Here is a 19,337-nt window from a genome sequence, read left to right on the forward strand (position 1 = left end):
TGTGAGCAAGCCCTTGTTATTTCCCATTTCTTCCACACGATATATAATAGATATTAGATTTTAATCTATTAAAAGACTAAAAAGACTATAAATCTCAATTAATCTGTAGGACGATGGCATATTAATCACACATAGCAGAAAATGTAGTTTATATACACTGTCATGTTGTCTATCATGAGCATAATGTGAACCAAAAACAATATATATTAATAATGATTAATTATTTAAGTTATAAATTATGGAAAGTATTTCAATTTATGGTTGAGTATTTTCAAACACTCAACCAAATTATTTAACCAAATTATATCTAGAGTTTAATGAATGAATTAATTGAATGTGTTTTAAGTCTGGAGATGGTTGAGATGTGCATTAAAGCAGATGGTTGAGTTGCACTGAGTATTTTTTTCTTTCATGTGTGTAGCCCAGAGAGCTCAGAGGACAATGATGGTGCCGTGTGACACAGAATACCCAGCCTTTGTCTCTGAGCGCACCATCAAAGAGACCACAGGGAACATTGACTGTAATGGCTGTATACGGTGAGAACATTTGTGTGTGTCTATGGGTATGCATGCTTATTTATAATGCACAGCATAAGTGAGTGGAAAGTGGCTTTTTGCTTTGGTTTAAAACTCAAATGACTTTGAAATGAAACTGATGTGAGTTGCAACACTTATGCATTTGCATGTTCTAATGACACATTATGCTGTCCTTAAAGTGGTATGGCTAAAAAGGCTGCTGTTCTAGCATTTGCTTTGTTTTTTATATTTAGCTAGCACCTCTCACTGAGTAAAGGTTATCAGTCAAGCAACAACTGAAGTGCCATAAACCACACTTGCTGGCACTTTATAATAACTTTATATGATAATATATCCATTTATATTTTTTTGTTTTAATATTTTACATTATATGATCTTTAAATTATATCACAATACATTTATAACATGAAAACAAAACTATGATTAGTTAGTTATATTAAATTAAAGCTGCAGTAGAATAAAATGTTATCAAAACTCTTAATATTCTAACCTATCATGGCACATACAGTGGCATGAAAAAGTATGTGAACTCCTTGCAGAATCTGTGAAAATGAGAATTATTTTAATAAAATAAGAGAGATAATAAAAAATGCATGTTATTTTTTGTTTAGTACTGTCCTGAGTAAGATATTTTACATAAAAGATGTTTGCATTTAGTTCACAAGACAAAACAATAGATGAATTTATTAAAATAACCCCATTCATAAGTATGTGAACCATTGATTCTCAATACTGTGTGTGGTTACCTGATGATCCACGACTGTTTTTTTGTTTTGTGATGGTTGTTCATGAGTCTCTTGTTTGTTCTGAGCAGTTAAACTGAGCTCTGTTCTTCAGAAAAATCCTCCAGCTCCTGCAGATTCATCAGTTTTCAAGCAGTTTGCATATTTGAACCCTTTCCAGCAGTGACTGTATGATTTTGAGATTCATTTTCACCCCCCGACTCTTAATGCATCGTGTTTCCTTCTGGAGCATCAGTGAATGTTTGAACCTTTTTTAATAGTTGAGTTTGAGTCCCTCAATTGTCCTCAGTGTGAAAACACAGATCTCAAAGTTATACAGTCACTGCTGGAAAGGGTTCAAATATGCAAACTGCTTGAAAACTGATGAATCTGCAGGAGCTGGAGGATTTTTCTGAAGAACAGAGCTCAGTTTAACTGCTCAGGACAAACAAGAGACTCATGAACAACCATCACAAAACATAAAAACAGTCATGGATCATCAGGTAACCACACACAGTATTGAGAATCAATGGTTCACATACTTATGAATGGGGTTATTTTAATAAATTCAGCTATTGTTTTGTCTTGTGAACTAAATGCAAACATCTTTTATGTAAAATATCTTACTCAGGACAGTACTAAACAAAAAATAACTAATTATTAAAAATAAAATTATTATCCCTCTTATTTTATTAAAATAATTCTCATTTTCACAGATTCTACAAGGGGTTCACATATTTTTTCATGCCACTGTATATGTAATATGAAGTATAAAATAGAAAGTAAAAATATTTAATATACAAGCGAGAGGCCTCAGATGTTAACATGTATCATCCCTCTCACAGTCACCTTCATGCTTCTAATTAAAGAGTGTCTGGTTAGAACTGTGAGAGAGGCACAGCCACTAACTGACTCCTTTCTGCAGAACGCTGTTTTAGTCTACATGTGGTTATTTTGCCCTCAATAGTTGCAGCCCACTGTAGAGTGTAAATATAGCGTGATCTGACAACATTAAACAGAGCTGCGTTTCTCATGTCTTTATTTCTAACATAAAGTGCTGTGTGTTAATTGTAAAGTGGGTACGAAAATCTCTCTTCTTTTTTCTGTTTTCGCACTCAGGACGTTTGTGATTCAGCAGATTCCCAGCAGTAACCTGTTCATGGTGGTTGTTGAGAATAAATGTGACTGTGTTTCCGCCTCTCCGGTTACCATGGAGCCCATTGAGATCATTTATATCCTTTCACAAACTAAAAACATCTGCTTGTTTGAATGTGGAGTTTTTACATGAATATCTGTATAATTGTCAACCTTGACCTCTGAGTACATAATGAGTCTCTGAAGTGCGACAGACTGAAGTTTCAAAAAGATCGCAGACGGCCACAGTCCTGTCATCCATTTCATCCGGAGGTACAATGTGTATTTTATATAATAACCTTATCATAGATGCACTTCATTATCACCATCATTTTATTTTAAATATATAAAATAAAGAGTATAAAACATAAAAGTAGGCCAAGTCCCTTAAAGATTAGTTCACTTCAGAATGAAAATTGCATAATAATTTACCCCATGTCATCCAAGATTGAATTCTTCAGTCCAAGATTTTTCAGACAAAAAGAAATTCAAACTTTCCAGGATTTTTCTCCATATAGTGGACTTCAATGGGGTTCAACGGGTTGAAGGTCCAAATTTCAGTTTCAATGCAGCTTCAAAGAGATCCCAGATGAGGAATAAGTGTCTTATCTAGTGAAAAGATCGGTCATTTTCTAAAAAAAAATACAAATTATATACTTTTTAAACACAAATGCTCATCTTGCACTAGCTCTGAGATGTGCATTACGTAATCATGTTGGAAAGGTCACGTATGACGTACACGGAAGTACCGACCCAGCAGCGGGGTAGGGGTAGGGCGAAAAACGAATTTTCTCTTCCATCTTAAAAATCGTCTGACATTGTTGTTTTTATCTTTTTTTTTGTAAAGGGCGTTTTTGACATAGTCTTTGCACGTTTGCTTCATAAACACTGGATCGGTACTTCGGCCTATGTCACACGTGACCTTTCCAACGTGATTACGTAATGTGTGAAGTCATGGACACGCATTGCAGAGATAATGCAAGATGAGCATATGTACTTAAAAAGTATATAATTTTTTATTTTTTTTGTAAATGACCGATCGTTTTCGCTAGACAAGACCCATATTCCTCGTCTGGGATCATGTAGAGCTCTTTGAAGCTGCACTGACACTGAAATTTGAACCTTCAACACATTGAACCCCAGTGAAGTCCACTATATGGAGAAAAATCCTGGAATGGTTTCCTCAAAAACCTTAGTTTCTTTATGACTGAAGAAAGAAAGACATAAACATCTTGGATGACATGGGGGTGAGTAAATTATCAGGAAATTTGAATTCTGAAGTGAACTAATCCTTTAATACTAGACAAAACATTAGAAAAGGCTCGGTCAACTCCACATGAAGTGAAGTCACACAGTCCGTGACTGACAGATCATTAACACGGCTGGTCCATGTGGTAATTATCTCGGGCAGGAAATCCAGAGTGCGGGGTAAAGGATGACCCCAAAAAAGTGCCGTGCAAACTCTGCAGGAAAACTTTCGTCTATCATTCACTGACATCAAACATGGCTTAATGTATCTTATGAAACATGTCTGATCATTTCAAAACATAACTCTAATGTTAACCTAGATAAATATGCACTATTATTAGCCACATAACCAAGCCTGTGTCCGAATATCCCTACTTCTATAATATATTGTAGGCGAAAAACCTGATATGTGAGCCAAGTAGTATGTCTAAATTCATAATATTCATAAAACAGTAGGTGAAAAGCACCTGGATGACCTACTACTTCCTGCTAGATTTTGAAGTGTGCTTCCAACTGACACTTTACTATCAAATGAGGCCTTGCATCAAGAGATGCAACTGACGCCATAGGTCACATGACAGTGACAGCATGGCAAATGTAGCATTTCTCTTTATAGGCGCTTTGACAAGTCAATGTCGTCAACATCATCTTTGCAGTCGACACAGACTCAGAAAACACTTATCATTAAAGTGTGACTAGTTGACCAATGACTACCATTCCTTGTCAAATGGTAGTCATTTATCATTAAATAAATGACTACCATTTGCCAAGGAAAATCTTTGGTCGGGAACCCAGACATGAAAACATGAATACTTGATTTTTATTAATTGCAGTACACTTGAGTTCTGATTAAGTTAATGTTGTATAAATAGTAAAGTTTCAAGTGTGCTTATGTTGGTAGAATTCAATGCAAGTGAAATGCTCATCCACACCACAACTGAAAGGAAGTACACTCGGAATAATTTCGGTGGGCCATTCACACTTTAATTTCACACCTCTTGTGGGCTTTCAGCTCATCTGGACTCATTTTGTAGCAGAAAGTTGAATCTATAAAGAGTATAAATGTATGTTGGTTGTCATGACTTTTAGTCTTCTTTTCTGACTACTTAAAGGTGCTCACTATTTAGGAAACATGCTAAGTTCAAATACTTTGCTACAGCCAGTTATTCTACTTTGAAATGTGCTTTTCATGTCAGAATGTCTGTTTTTGTTTTGGCCTTTGTGATCCCGCCCACTGCCAATTTACACAATTGTATTGCGACACCCTGGGTTGCCAGTTAGTGGAAAACAGCGTATTGCCATGTAAATCACTATCCATCTAAAAAGCTCTATGACCAGAGGCATATTAAAACACGGATAAATACTGGAGATGCGTTTTGAGAGATGGAATTGGCTTAAAGCCCAGAAAGAAGTTTTTCGCTTTCTGTTGTCAATTGCGCAAGTAAACAATGTTCCTGTTGCACTTCCTCAGTGTGTCTACCCATATGAGTGTGGAGTCTGAGGAGGAGGGGGCGTGGGAAACAACTCTTTCCAGTATTTTAAATTTGGCCTGCAGATCCCATTTCAGCCACTAGCTGTCAATATTACATACTGCACCTTTAAGACTCTACCAAATGAGATTTGCTAGCCCTAACTATATATTTTTTTCCCAACAGGAGAACGCTATGGAATGTGGATCAGCGAATGCTTTGAGTTTTCCACTGGTGGCCATTTTATTCCCAGTATTGTCGCTCCTGGTCAGCAGGTGACCTCTGACCCCTGCCTTGACCCATTAGGCTTACTATACACTCAAATCAGAGAGCCTTGCTTCCGCCAAACATGAAGTCTCAGTCTACAGAGACAAAATCATCTTTGTGATGTCTGGATTACTGAAGATAGATGATATTTATTACCGTCAAAGACAGTGTTAGAATGTGCTGAGTGTTTTATTCTTACATGTGGACCAGTGAACATACCTGGATATGAGTGGCCGCCGCGAGCCGTCGCAGCTAAACGCAGTCCATGTAGCTGTTCTTCAAGGTTCCTTCATACACCTCAACTTTAGTCTTAATCTGTACTGTTAAGCACAGACAAAAACTGAGCAAAAATGCAATTTATTTAATTATTTTTTGCCTGCCTCTCAGATTGATTCGGCATTTAATTTGAAGTCTTAAGATGCATGACGTGACAAAATAGGAATATTTCACAGTGCTGTTTGTAAGAATAGCATACATTGTCATCAAAAGATGAGATGTGGATTCTTCACAAACTTTATAAGTTTTGCCTGCCTAAAAAAAGTACTTGGAAAATAACTTTTAATTGCCTATTCCCTTTACATCAAAGGAAAGCCATGTTATGTAAATAAAAACATATTTTCCATCAGTTTTTGGTTGTTTAATTTATTTATCCTAATGCGATGTTTGAATTTTTTGGGTTGTGATAAGGAAGGGATCTCTAATTTCTCTCAGAGAACCAGTCACGAAAGCAATAAAATCTGACAACATTGATATGGCAGCATGGTTGCCAGTAATTCACTATAAAAATAGTGTTTGTGGTGTTTACAGTGTTGCATATTGGTGTCTGTATGTTGTAAAATGTGTATTCAATTAATGGTATAATGTTAGTATACCAATTGATTCGAATTACCAAATCAGCTTTTATTTTTATAATGATAAATGTACTGATAACTCCTATAATAATACAGATGGTAAAACAGAAAGTCACATGATGAATCAGAGTGGCCTGTGCATAAAATTCAGCCAATGTTTAAATGGTGCACAAGGTCATACACACAAAGACACAAACAATGACTGAACATTAATTAAATAACTTAAAATGTAACAGAACATCTGAATGTAAATTATTCATAGCAAACATAATAAATGATAATTCACTGAGTTAAAGGGTTGACATGAGAGATCAAATTTTCCTTGATCTTTTAAAATATAAGCCTAAATATTCTTTGTATCATAAAAACATCCTGCAAGTTTCATAGCTTAAAACATCCTCAGTATAAACAAATCGTTTATTTATTAAAGTTCCAAAAATGGTTCAGTTGGATATTGTGGGATCTGGTGTCACACGGGCAAATATGACTGCAAGACATCGGCGAATCGGTTTACATTATCAGACCCACTCTTCACCAGACACAAGCATCACATCTTGTTAAAAGCAAATAGAAGCCATTTATAATAACTGATGAGACACTCTACACTGGATACAATATACTGAATACAGATACCAGATCAGTTGAAGAGGTACAGACATCAGGACAAATGAATGTTCGCTAAACTGTGTTTGCGTCTTTGTACAGACTTCAGAAGGACATCTTCCACAGGAACTAGTGGATACAGTAGATTTGTTTTAAAGGCATCCTGGATATGTTTGTTCACAACATTTTACTGTGTTTTGAAAATGAAGGCACAGTATAATGGATAGTTCGCAAAGAAACTTTACTGACAAGCCACATATTTTCAATTAAAATGGATCAATTCAGACAAAGGGATGGTTAAAAATAAATGCTATTAATATTAAATGTAATATTTTAAGTCCAATATTAAGTGCTTCCACACCAAGCACTGAATAATGAAAGTAAACACCCATTTTTCTTCAAGTTAAGAAGCTTTATAATGGATATACTGTACATAATGAAACAACAGAGACTCATCAGTGCATCAGTTCACCAAACTGTAGACTTGATCTGCTGCGTTTGACTGAACTGGTTTGTCAGGGATCGTGCAGTACAGGTGGTAAACATTCTGAAGGAAGAAGAAAGAAAGATAGAAAAGACACAGGATAAATATCTTGGTATTCTGTTCATGATGGATGTCTCACTTGGTTATGTGGGTTTGTGGTGTGACAGTGTTCACACAAACCTCATTTTCCTTTGTATTTCCCTCTTTCTGTTGTTTATTGACCAAAACCCCTGTAATGCAATGCAGAAGTGTCATAAAGAACATGTTTTAACCTTCATGAACAAACTCCCTTAATGCAATGACATTTGGCACAGCAGAATCCTCTCTTTTCTGACTCTAAGTAAGTAAGTAAGTAAAGAAAGTAAACAGTGTTTTGATGAATTTAGTATTTGTTCTATATGAGCACATTGTGATTGAGTGGGTCAAGTTTCTCAATGCTTATATGTGAGCATCAAAAATGCTGTTTTTGGACTAGTCAGTAAGTTTTGAATTGTGAATCCAGTGTTTTCATATAGGTTTAGTACTAGTATTAGTAGGTTTTATTCATCATGATATGACCACTTTAATGAAAGAAACATTTTATTACCTGAGGGCTGGTATATTGAATTTTCAGACATAATGAAAGAGGAAGGCGCTGTGGGATCTGGTGTGTTGTCCTGATGGGAATCTTGGTGTTTGAGGCCTTTAGAGGAACAGCATGATGAAGAGGGTCAAACAGAGTCAATAGAAAACCATCCAAAACAAATGTGAAATGGATTCTCCTAAAGCTTCAAATGTGGTGTATGAAGATGCATTACGCTTTGACGACACCAAACACAATCAATGCATGTCTTGATACCAAACATGATGCACCATGATTGAATGAGTGCATTTGCAAAATAGATGTGAGAGCAACACACTGCTGCAGGGATTATGTATTTTTTTGTATTTTTGGAGTTGGCATCTGAAATCAATGGATTTTTAAGGTCTATGGTTAACACAAGCTCAAGATTTTTTCACATTTTATTTATATATCATAATACATCATAGAAATATTCAGGGCTACCGCAAAACAGAAGTTCAATGACAAAATTCTAAAGATGGCTGCACTGCAAAAAAAATCCTGTTGTTTCTACGGAAAAATACCGGCAGCTGTGGTTACCAGAACAATACTGTAAAAATGACATCAAACCGTAAACATACTTACGGAGTTACATGTGAATTTTACATTTTAAATATGTATATTTAACATTGGATTTCAGTACACTGTAAAAAAAATCCCAGTAAAATTTATGGTAAAATAACATATTTCATTAACTGATATAATGTTAATTTACCAACCTAATGAAGTACTAATATCTGTTTTGTATCTTTATAATACACTGACAGTCACCAAACACAGTGGTGATAAGAGTCACATGATGAATCAAAGTTCATCACAAGCAGATTTTCCACAAGCTGAGGAGGACAATACTAATATATAGAAGGAGCACACAGTGTCATTCACACACACACTAAACATCATCATGGTAACATGCATGAAATTAAAAAAATGCAATAAACATTAATTTAACAACATTAGATGTAACATAAAACCCTAATGTACACAACTGATTAGAAAAAAATGGGAAAAACTAAGAAGAAACAGAGTTATTTCAACAAAAATATATCCAATGTGAAGTGTTATGCAGGGAATTGCGGGAATGTCAATTTACGTTTTTTCACTGTAAATTTTACAATGAATTGTTATTTTTCACTTTCAAAAACTGAATTTAACGGTATTTTACCGTAAAATTACATTAAATGTACCGTTAGATCTATTACAGTTATTCACCGTATATAGTACGGAAACTTTCTGTAAAACAATTAACAGTTTTTCACCGCAGCATTTTTACAGTCTTTTACTGTTAAAATCACAGTAATTTTTTACAGTGTGTGTGTGTGTGTGTTTCTCTGGTGGCCTATAGGCGCATAGTGTTGCTTTACAAAGTGACATAATACAAAAGAAAAAAACATTTCTGTTTATGGGGGGGGGGGGGATAGGACCACAGGTGCACTGCGATGCTACTTTCACTTTCGCGATCAAAGCAGGGGTTCAAGCAGGGGCTTTCATTTTGGTGTGAACTGTTCCTTTAAGAGAAGATGTGGCTAATAATATTGGTCTGCTGAACATTTTAAAGTGAAAATGGCACCAGTTTCAGTTTCACTATATGTTTTTAACTCAGCAGTTTTTCTTGGTGACATCTGTTAAGCTTCACATTATCTGAGATCATTTACAGAGAATGATGTTCTCTTACCCACAGATATGGGCTGAGATGTGACTGGTTCAGAAGTGATCAGAGAATATATCTCTGCAGAACTCTAAAAAACATTAGGAATAATTAAGGTCATGTCCATTTAAGCCATACTCATTATGCTATTATAAATATTTATTACTTTGTGATTTTAAAGATTAATTACAAAGATACTCACCATACCAATTCCTTGACTGGGAACATCTGATCTTATTGATCTCGTTTTATTGCTAAGAATCAAATATTGATCTTTATGGCATATTTTCATACATTCATATTCATAAATAAGGTGCTAAACATTTACAATCATAGTTCCTAGACTACAAATAATATATACTACGAGTCATATTGTATCACAGACTGAATTGAATACATGGAAAAGATTTAATGCAATGTAGAAGTATTCTGCATTAAATAGTCATGTCACTTTAAATAACAAATGTTTTAACCTTCATGAACAAGCTTCATGAACAACTTACTGTTGTCTTCCTTTTTTACCTACAAAACAATGAGCATTACATGTTCAATATCAGCTTGCATGATAAATTCTATCATGAATTCTAAACTCAGTATAAACCAGAACAAACAAAGAATTTACATTTGAAAACTTAACTTACATGCAAAGCAGCACAGACAGATGAATCCAGTCAGAATGACACCAACACCAGAGAAAACCAGCACTATAAACCATGTGACTGTGTCAAAACAAAACCAACACTTTAATACATGTTTATGTGCATTATGGTAAAGTTTAGTTTGGTTGTTTTATATATGTCAGTCTACCTGACAATTGAAGTGATACACAAAAGATAGATGTACATGATTTGTTTTACTTTTGTTGCGTGCATCGAAATGTTTCACAGAGACGTCTAATTCATACAACAGTCAAAATTAATAAAAATGGAAACAACAGAAAAAGGAAAAACCTTTTTGTGGATGCTGTGGTGCGGTTGAAGTATTCGTTTTGTGAACATCTGCATCAGAAAAGATATCAGGTGAAATCACATTTGACCAAAGCAGGGTTATTCACAGCAGGGTTAAGGCCAATTTACACCGCACAGAAAGACGCCGATCAACGCCGACAAATGGCAATAGGCACTTTGTCAGTGTTTTAACACTTAGTATCTGTTTCTGTGGTGTCTGTTTCCATTGATCAGTTCTTGTTTTTGCTGATTTAACATGTTGAATTGGTGTTTGTTGGATTGTGTCATGTCAGAGAAATGACATACTGTAATCTGGTGACTGTCGGCGTTGATCGGCGTGTGAATCAACCTTTAATTTTTGATGAAGTCACTGTAAAAAGAATAATTTTTCTTATATGGGGTTTTACTGATATTTATTAAAATTACCAGTTCTGGTGGATTCTGGGGTTTCAGTAGTGGAAACAGCAGCCGTTATTGCTGAAACTACATTGAAAAATAATTCGCTATATGAGTTATAATAAAAACACTGTGAAAACATTTTAATGTTACGTACATTTTACGTACACTAAACAGTGTTGTGTTGTGATGAATTTAGTATTTGTTCTATATGTGCTCATTGTGATTGGGTGGGTCAAGTTTCTCAATGCTTATATGTGAGCATCAAAAATGCTGTTTTTGGACTAGTGAGGAAGTTTTGAATTGTGAATTGTTTCATATAGGTTTAGTACTAGTATTAGTAGGTTTGATTCGTCATGATATGACCACTTTAATCAAGTCAAGTATAATTTATTTATATAGCGCTTTTTACAATTGGTAATTGTTTCAAAGCAGCTTTACATATTCGAAGCACAGAAAAAAAAAGAGAAGTGGTTAAAAATAAGCTGTACAAGCAAGCGTGGTAATGTGTAACATATACAAGATGGTGCTACATTAAGCCAATGTTGGCTGACCCCCCGGGGTGGAAAAAAACCCCTAGGAGAAAAACCCAGCGTGCTAGCACTGGGAAAAAAGTCCTAGGAGGGAAAAAAAACCATTGGAAGATATATATAATATATGTAAATAGATATGGAGATCAAAATCTGAATGATACATTTTTATTATTGAGATTAAAAATAGATTATATATAAATATATGTAAGCGGATACGGGGATTAAAAATCTGAATTAAAAATCTAATGAAAGAAACATTTTATTACCTGAGGGCTGGTACATTGAATTTTCAGCCATAATGAAAGAGGAAGTCGCTGTGGGATCTGGTGTGTTGTCCTGATGGGAATCTGGGTGTTCGAGGACTTTAGAGGAACAGCATGATGAAGAGGGTCAAACAGAGTCAATAGAAAACAATCCAAAACAACTGGACAAATGTGAAATAGATTCTCCTAAAGCTTCAAAAAAACCTTTACTCTTTGATGAAGTCACTGTAAAAAGAATAATATTTCTTATATGGGGTTTTACTGATATTTATTAAAGTTACCAGTTCCGGTGGATGCTGGGGTTTCAGTAGTGGAAACAGCAGCCGTTATTGCTGAAAATACATTGCAAAATAATTAGCCATATCAGATATAATAAACACACAATGAAAGAATTTTAATGTTACGTACATGTGTTCATTGGAACACTAAACTTTACTCACATATTTTTGTGTCCCTTTGTGAAGTTTTTTGTGTGGATGTTACTGTTGAAACTGCAATGAGAACATCATAGTGTGTATTTAAAATGAAAGTTTCTTTAAGACTGGCATCTTTAAATTAAAAGTTATAGCTGTAACTATGATAAACAAACAATTGGAATATGAAAGACCATTACAAAATGAACTAAGATGGTTTTGAATTAAATTATGATGCTACAGAAGAGAGCTCAGCTCATAAGCCACACAGTCTCAACTTGAGTCATGTGACTTCCCATTTGGTTACTAACTTGCCATCCAAGTACTAAGATCTGACATTCTTCTGTTAATAGGCAGAGTAGAGGTTGCCATGGAAACTGAAAAAAAAAGCACAAAATGTAGATGCATTACTGAACGTAAATGTTTTCTTTAAAACAAAAAAACAATTAATAAACAATTGAACATTGAGAAAAGAAGCATAATCAAAGTGAAGTTGGGAACTTTCATGCTGCTCAACATTTGGAAACTTTACCTGTGCATAGTTGAGCAAATGGATTCCAGATAAAAAAAATAAAAAATTGAATCTGACTTACGAATCCAACATTTAGTGATTTTAGCAATAACGAAGAGTGGATGAACTTACATGTGGTTTCCTTTGTTGTGCTGGTTGGCGGATTTGATTTGGAAAGTGAGTCTAAAAATATAAAAATAACTTATAAGGGGGAATCACTTTTGAGAAGGGAATCATTTTTCCTGTTTATTTCAGAATAATCAGGCAGAGTTATCAGTAACTTACCAGCTACAAATATACCAATTATCACATAATTCAAGGTGTAATAAGAATAATTTATTTTTGATTTTACTAATTCAGTTACTCACAGGTTGTCATGGCTGTTGTCACATGTGCAGTGGTAGCGCGTGTTGAAACTGTAAAGAGAGTTTACCAGAGTATTCTCACAGCTCAGCTGAACTGGGTCTGTTTCTTCTGAAGCAGATGATGTTAACTTGGCCATCATGTTAATCTTTTGTAATGTTAAACTATCAAAACTATTAAAAAGCAATTCTTTAATGACATCATCCTTCAGGAAGTGACATCATTCTGAAAAACTACAGCAACAAACATCACTATAAGCAATTGACTTTTCCTGTAATGGTTTGTGGTATTTGTTGATTTGACAAAATACAAAAATCTGTATGATAATATCAGCCCTTCAAAAGTTCTTTTAAACTGACTGTCAATCACTCAGTGCAATGGTTCTTTATTTGCATGTGTAATAATTAATCAAGTCATGATGTCATATGATGAGCTTAATCAGAGCATATTTCGGAAAGATACTTAAATTGAAATACTTCCGATTTCAACACGTGTATTAATTTGTGCATTAATAAAAAGAGTTCAGAAAAGTGCTGTAGAACAGGAATGACCCAATATGAATTTACAAAGAAACTTTTGAAATATTAAATAAATTGCTTGCAGTTTCTCCTCTCACCATCATATTAGATACTTATGCAGAAACAGGCTTCTTTATGCGTCAGACAGAGGCTGCGTCCGAAACCACCTACACAGCAAAATCTCCAGAGTTAAATCAACTCTGCTCAGAGAACATATGGTCCCTCTCTACATAGAGTTAAAATAACACTGAAGCAGAGTTAAAGTTAATGAGATGATCTGAGATGATATGCTGTTTGTGGAGTTGTTTAATTTAATGTCTTTTATCTTCAGTTGATTTAATCTAAGGCTGTGGCTGGAAGTCATTTGTAGTTATTTAGTTTCTCTTCAGTGATTCTGCTTGTTAACAGCAGGTGTTCATCAATACTCAATCATAACTTAATCAATCACTTAACTATCTCATTAACTTTAACTCTGCTTCAGTGTTACTTTAACACTATATGGAGTGGGACTATATGTAATCTGAGCAGAGTTGATTTAACTCTGGAGATTTTGCTGTGTACTTCTCTAGTAAATAGTAGGGGAACAGCAGTAGGTGAGCGAATAAGTATGTCAGAATCCTTAGTATTCATAAAAGAGTAGACGAGAATTACCTGGGTGACATACTAATTCTCAAGAGATTTGGACGTGCGTATACTTAAAGTGGAGGACAGACGACATGGTTTTCCTCATCCTCTGGATCAATGATGTCCCCATTGAGAGGAGCAGCAATTCATATCGCATTCATACTCAACGAGATCAGGCTATATAGTACTCTTTAGGCACTCGTTAAGTAAGCTCTTATTGAATTTAAGTACCTACGCAGTGAGTAAGTGTTTTGGACGCAGCCATTATCTTGCTCTCTGACATGATCAAGCAGCTCTTCCTTCCTGTCTAAATGTATCAGATTGTTCACTTGCTAAAGTCACACTGTGGTTGTTTCTGAAAAGGACGTACAAGTTGTTCTGTGTAAGATTTCACAGATTATTCACTATCTAACAGCATCCCACAACTGCTAGAATCAGCTTCAATATGTTGTTTCTGACTTCATAGGCTGATACCGACCAATATAGTTATTAGTGTATTTGACCTTTCAGTGATGTATTATACAACATATTGAAAGAGTTTTTAAAATAGTATCTGTCCAGAAGGGCCCTATAGGTGTAATGCACAGTATCATTCAACTTTTATGTTTTTATTTGTTGTAAATATTGATTTTTTATTTTATTGCTCAAACTATAATAATATTTTAATGACCTACATAAATCATACTGGCTTAAGAATTCTACAGGTGTGCAGGTATGATTAAAAGTGCTCATATGTTTAAAAATGATTACAGTAAAAGGTCCTCACCTCCGATGGTGATTGTGTCACTGCGCGGTGATCTGATCTCAGGTTCAGTGTTGAGTGAATAATCACAGCTCAGCTGTCTGCTCACTGATCCTGTCAAGAGTTCACTATGACTTAAATAAAACATACAATAATGATCTCCAGACTGTCTCCTCTGAGTCTGAGAGACACTTATGTACAGAAGAACATCCTCAGTGTAGAGATTACAGGTGACATCATCGCTGACAGAAAGTGGCATTTCACAGGCTATGTTGGGCTGGACATCATCGCCATTATAACTGATGAAGGGCTTCTGAAGTGGACCTGTTTAAATTACATAATCCATAATTAATTAAAAAAAACATTGCATTATCACTTTCCAAAACAAAACAGCAGTGAAAAATCTCACCTAGAACTGTCACTGTGGCATCAGGAGAATGAGATGATGGTTTATCAATCCCATGCTCATGTATTGTGTAGAAGCAGTTAATTTTGACTGATGCAGGTGATTTTACAGCTGCCCATCTGAGCACATCAGCACCAGTGAGATCGAGCTCACAAGATGGACTGAGTTTAATATTCTTCTCTTTTTCTCTGTTAATGTAGAAATGACACTGATTCACTGTAACATCTGCTGGAGTCTCACAGATCACCTTCACTGAGCTGGACTCACTTATGACTTCTGGAGACACTTTTACTGCAGGAGATTCTGAAACAACCAAAAACAGATCAATCACTACATTACATCTTACTGACCATGCATCATTTTCTAATCATGGTCAATGTTTTGGTTAAACTTTGAAACAAATTGAAACTCATAAATGTTCTTGCAACATCATCCAACTACACAATGAATGGAAAATGTTTACCTGTCCCTCTGCAGTCAATAATTTTATCCCTTAAAACTCATCTTAGATAATCAAAATGATGTATTTAAACATTTTATTCCTGTGAAAATAATTTCTTTAAGCCTTAAAATAGCTTGAATGCAAGTCTACAAACTTGCTTCATTTAGTTTACATGGAGTCATGAATATGCAAATTAGCTCCTGCCTCCACTCCATCACACCAGAGGCCTGTACCATGAAGCTGGATTGGAGTGGTTTGGTTTTGTCAACTTGAAACTAATCCTATAACCCTGTGTTTGTTCAACTACCGTCATGGTACAGGTCCCAGCTCAGCCTTAGACTACCTGATCCCTCACTACACAATGGCAAGTGGAAATATTGATTTATTTCAGCCATATATGTTTGAACCAGAAACTGATTCAGAAGAAGAAGAGTAATGTTCCTCTACAAGTTGATGTATCAGAATGCATTTTATGTATCGCTCTCAACACCGTCTGACACACAACGTTTGTTGATTTGATTAACCTTTGGCTTGACTACATTATCAAACAGCTAATAATATGTTGCTAATGTTACACAAACCATGTTCCCATTTGCCATCTCAGAGTCTATGAATCAGCATTCTTATAAATGCTTTGAACATCAAAGTCAGTGGAGAAAGACGTATAGTTCATCGTAACATACATCACATACCATTATATTGCTAAATCTACCCAATTTTTCCTGTTCCTTCTTAAAGGTGATTTTGCACTCACTGTGTGAAAATGCCAATTGAGCTCAGTGAGCTGATAGGAAAGCTTCACCCCGCACATTAACAGGATTGGTTACGTTTGTGATGGTAGGAAACGGTCTTTGATACACTGCAGTTGTAAGTAGAAAATACTCAGCAATGGTGTTGACTGATGAATTTGCACATGGTTTGTCTTAAAGGATATCAAGAACACCAAGGGGTCCATTTCTTTTTTTTATTTGGCAAAAAAAAGTCTCTTTCTCATGCACTTATGTATTCCCCTGATTCTGATAGCTTTTATCAGCATATATATACAGTAGCCCCCAGAATAACTTTCATTTAAACATGCAGATGTAAATTAATTCTCTTGTGCAGTAGAAATAAGATGTATGACTTTACATGACATAGCTAAAGTAAAACTTAAATACTGATCAAACATGCTGAAATATTTTAGATAAATTTTTTTTTCACTACAAATTTGAACATACAGTGTTTAATCAACATTAAACAGCAGAGATCACTTACTGTAAGACTGAACCTCCATAAGGAGAAGAAAAGCAATGAAGATGAACAACTCCATTCCAGCAAGAGAAAACAGACGAGACTCAAACAATAGGTGAATTAGGAAGTTACACATTAGACCACAGGAAACATTTAATTCTTGTGCAGTCAGTTCTATGAAGATGAACGTACATCATGTGACCATATGTTCACCTTTGTCCCTATAACAGAGGGCAGATCCGGGCACATGCACTGGCGTAATTTGTGGGTGGGACGGATAGGACATGTTTCCACTACCTTTTGCCAGTGTCAGTATTGTCCCCATCACTTTTTGAAACGCCTCACGCCATGGATGTAAAGTGAAAGTGACTTGAAGAGTAAAGTTTCAAGTGTGCTTATGTTGGTAGAACCCCATTCAATCAGCATGTAAAATGCTCATCCACATCACGACTGAAAGGAAGTACACTCAAAATAATTTCAGTGGGCCATTCACACTTCAATTTCACACCTCTTGTGGGCTTTCAGCTCAAAGTTGAAGCTGAAAGTTGAATCTAATAAAGAATATAAATTAATTAATTTTAGTGTTCTTTCCTGATTATTTAAAGGTGCTGATTAGGAAACATGCTAAGTTCAAATACTTTGCTACAGCCAATTATTCTACTTTGAAATGTGCTTTCCAGGTCAGAATGTCTGTTTTTGTTTTGGCCTTTGTGATCTCGCCCACTGCCAATTTACACAATTGTATTTCGACACCCTGGGTTGCCAGTTAGTGGAAAACACAGCGTATCGCCATGTAAATCACTTACCATTTAAAAAGCTCTTTGACCAGAGGCATATAAAAACACGGATAAAATATATTGGAGATTTGTTTGAGAGATGGAATTGGCTTAAAGCCCAGAAAGAGGTTTTTCACTTTCTGTTGTCAATTTCGCATGTAAACAATGTTCCTGTTGCACTTCCTCAGTGTGTCTACCCATATGAGTGTGGAGTCTGAGGAGGAGGGCATGGGAAACAACTCTTTCCAGTATTTTAAAGTGCCTCTATTATGGATTTTGTAACATAGCTAGAGTCTCAGTGAATGAAAACAAGTTTTAAATCTGAAAGTGCACCGTATATAATGTTATTATCTCTCAAAAGTAAGAGTTGACTCTGAGTCAATTAAACAAGTCAATTGACTCAGATTTGTAAAACAAATCCCAAGCCGTTTAGTTGTGGTTGTATATTGTAAAATGTAAATCTATTTACATAAAATATAATCGTCAGTGATGTCATGCGGGGGTTTCAGGGAATGTCCTTATACTGTTTTTCACCATAAATACACCGTAAAATCCCCAGAGTTAAATCACCTCTGCTCGGAGTCCCTCTCTAAATAGTGTTAAAGTAACACTGTAGCAGAGTTAAAGTTAATGAGATAATTAAGCAGTTAATAAGGCTGTGACTGAAGTCAGTTGTAGTTCTTGTGTTCCTCTTTTCTTCAGTGATTCTGCTTGTTAGCAGCAGGTGTTCATCACTAATGCAAAATCATCACTTAATTGCTTAATTATCTCATTAACTTAAACTCTGCTTTAGTATTATTTCAACACTATTTAGAGAGAGACCATATGTACTCTGAGCAGAGTTGATTTAATTTTGCTGTGTATGTATAATTCATGATATATATGATAATTCCTTGTTTTTACTTTTCAAAACCCATAAATTTGACAGTATTTTACAGTTAAAGGGGTCATGATGACATCAAATCAAATTTTCCTTGATCTTTTGACATATAATTAAATAGTCTTTGTATCATGAAAACATCCTGCAAGTTTTATAGCTTAAAACGTCCTCAGTATAAACAAATAATTTATTTAATAAAGTTCCAAAAACGGTTCATTTGGTCGGATCTGGTGTCACACGGGCAAATATGACTGCAAGACATCGGTGAATCACCAGACACAAGCATCACATCTTGTTAAAAACCAAACAGAATAGAAGCCATTTATAATAACTGATGAGACACTGTCTACACTGGATACAATATACTGAATACAGATACCAGATCAGTTTAAGAGGTACAGACATCAGGACAAATGAATGTTCGCTAAACAGCATTTGTGTTTCTGTACAGACTTCAGAAGGACATCTTCCACAGGAACAAGTGGCTGGTTTGTTTTTAATGGCATTCCGAACTGCATCTGAGAATTACATGTTTGTTCAGAGCATTTTACTGTGTTTTGTAAATAAAGGCACAGTATAATGAAGAGTTCACAAAGAAACTTTTGTTGAAAGAAGAAGCATTATGTATTGGATCCATAGACTGTAAAAAAAGATGGATGCTGGATTGGATCATCCCAAACCACAAGTAAACAATTTCATCTGTGCATTACGGTTTTATATAGATATGTTT

At 35.2% G+C, this 19,337-nt stretch overlaps 2 protein-coding genes across 2 annotated transcripts in view; one reads left to right on the top strand and one right to left on the bottom strand.

Annotated features, from left to right (window-relative positions):
* Positions 1-5,388, top strand: part of cacna2d3 (calcium channel, voltage dependent, alpha2/delta subunit 3) — a 52,195-nt gene extending 46,807 nt beyond the window's left edge. The window contains exons 35-38 of the mRNA XM_067387157.1: positions 422-536; positions 2,378-2,490; positions 2,583-2,665; positions 5,296-5,388. Coding sequence (XP_067243258.1) covers positions 422-536; positions 2,378-2,490; positions 2,583-2,665; positions 5,296-5,388 — 404 coding nt within the window. The remainder of the gene's footprint in view (positions 1-421; positions 537-2,377; positions 2,491-2,582; positions 2,666-5,295) is intronic.
* A 9,489-nt stretch (positions 5,389-14,877) lies between these two features.
* On the bottom strand, positions 14,878-17,033 carry LOC137021849 (uncharacterized). The gene is made up of 3 exons (XM_067388826.1): positions 16,976-17,033; positions 15,283-15,582; positions 14,878-15,197 (listed from the first exon to the last, which is right to left on the bottom strand). Exons 1-3 carry the CDS (start codon positions 17,028-17,030, stop codon positions 14,878-14,880), a joined length of 675 nt encoding a protein of 224 aa, XP_067244927.1. The 5' UTR covers positions 17,031-17,033.
* Between the last annotated feature and the right edge of the window lie 2,304 nt (positions 17,034-19,337).

This window comes from Chanodichthys erythropterus, chromosome 6 (assembly GCF_024489055.1).
Source record: "Chanodichthys erythropterus isolate Z2021 chromosome 6, ASM2448905v1, whole genome shotgun sequence".
NCBI lineage: Eukaryota > Metazoa > Chordata > Actinopteri > Cypriniformes > Xenocyprididae > Chanodichthys > Chanodichthys erythropterus.